Source organism: Phytophthora parasitica, assembly GCF_000247585.1.
Source record: "Phytophthora parasitica INRA-310 unplaced genomic scaffold supercont2.248, whole genome shotgun sequence".
In the NCBI taxonomy this organism is placed as follows: Eukaryota; Oomycota; class Peronosporomycetes; order Peronosporales; family Peronosporaceae; genus Phytophthora; species Phytophthora nicotianae.
Window position 1 is genome coordinate 3,037 of NW_008649234.1, and position 1,774 is coordinate 4,810.

General features: G+C 45.9%; 1 protein-coding gene across 1 annotated transcript; it reads left to right on the forward strand.

The window, feature by feature from the left end:
- Positions 1 to 1,076: 1,076 nt before the first annotated feature.
- Positions 1,077 to 1,391, forward strand: PPTG_20021 (hypothetical protein; the record flags this gene model as incomplete). Its single annotated transcript, XM_008918627.1, has 1 exon — positions 1,077 to 1,391. The coding sequence occupies one exon, from the start codon at positions 1,077 to 1,079 to the stop codon at positions 1,389 to 1,391; it is 315 nt and encodes a 104-aa protein (XP_008916875.1).
- Positions 1,392 to 1,774: the final 383 nt, after the last annotated feature.

The window sequence follows — 1,774 nt, forward strand, 5'->3', positions numbered from 1 at the left end:
GTATTCTCTGCGAAAGGACGGTTGCGGAAGACATCTCAACTATATCAACTCAAACTGAGTTTACAGTAGCAGCTCAAGCAGCTCGTGAGCAAGGTAGATCTGTTGTGAGACAAGTGGCTCTCTAGACCACGATGCACGATATCTAATCGTTTAATAATCAACACTACATTTTTTCCAAAGCATTAGCAGCTAGAACTAGATCCTCTCAATGTTGGATTGTGATGAAAGCTTGTACTACCCACTTGTCAGTCCGGATCCTTATTTGTACGGTCCCTTACTCCACAATAACGGCTTTGTCTCTACAGCTCACACCTCAAAGTTCGAAGACTTCAAACAATTGTGCGATTCAAACTGTATACAGTACCGAAGGAATCAGCACTGATGACAACACAGACAAGATTGGCCTGATTGAACCGTGCATAGAACTTGATCAAAGTATGCATTTTTGTTATTTGAGGTTTCTATTGCGTGCTGAAATTATTGCATTATCTGGATCCGTGCAATCGTCATTGATAAACTATACCAAAATTACACCTCTGAACTGTATGAGTCACTTCTAAACCATTGATTGCCCCCATATACCCAACGTTCTCTGACGAAGCGGATAAGCTCTTAGTCCAGTGCGCATACGAATATGCCCCGCAGAAACGGCGGGTCCTGTGGTCTGACGTCACACGGAGACTCCACAAGAATCGCGTCAAAAAGTCGACCAAGAAACGGGAGACGCGATTTCGCACTTTTAAGCGTGGTCATGGGACAGACCTGTCGAAATTTCCTCGTTGTTTCTACGGAGAGTCAAAACACCGTGCTATCTGCCCAAATCGCTCAGCACCGAAGCCGCCAAGTACCCGCGTCCTTGATTTCCAGACAGCGGCACGCCTCCTTTCAACCATCTTTGGATCGGTTACTCAAGATGATTTCGACAGAAGGCCGGTGTAATACATGAGAACGCTGATGAGCTTCTTTCAAAGGCGGTGGCTACGACTTTTGGATACGATCGGTCCCGTTGTAGCTGAATTAATTATTCTAGAGTTGGCAGTGGAATTCGTAACATTATTGCTCAAATCGCGCTTCAGATGCCTGCTCAACTTTCGATTGGTGTCGAAATCCGTTCCGAGTTAACGAGTCTGGGCTGTCAATTGATCAAGAGATACTCAAATGTGGAGTCATTGCTCAAGAAAGGTTTGCTCAAGAACGGTGACGCAAAAACATGTGGCCTATCTACGAACCCACCGTTTTGCTATGCATCGACCGTGTACTTGAACAGCTTTCTCTTCGTTGACGAAGTAAAGATGTTTGTGTTGAGCGAGATGTGCTTGCTTCCTCGTGGCCGGATTGTTTATATCGACAGAAGTGTATTGCCCAAGGCATCGGCCTTCTTGCAGAAGTAACTTTTGCGCCAAATGGCAGATGCAACAAGTGATACGTGGGCCTGCCAATTGGACGACTAAAACAATCAAAATATAAATATATGAACGCATCAATAAATAGAGAAGTGTTTCGTTGTGATGGCTATCCAACAACTAGAAACGAAAAGCAACGAATGCCCTCAATCTCACGCTAGCCAAAGCCACATCTTCTATAACGAATAGGATGTGTCCCAGTAGCCACCTTCCAATCCAAACGCAATTCGCCTCGGGAATTACAGCCACGTGCGACTCGATCGCGCCCAGCTCGCCAACCTGTACAACCCATACACAGCAGCCACACCAGCCACAACGTCAGTTTGGTGACCATCTCCATTCATGCCCAGCACCCATACGCACAGCTTACC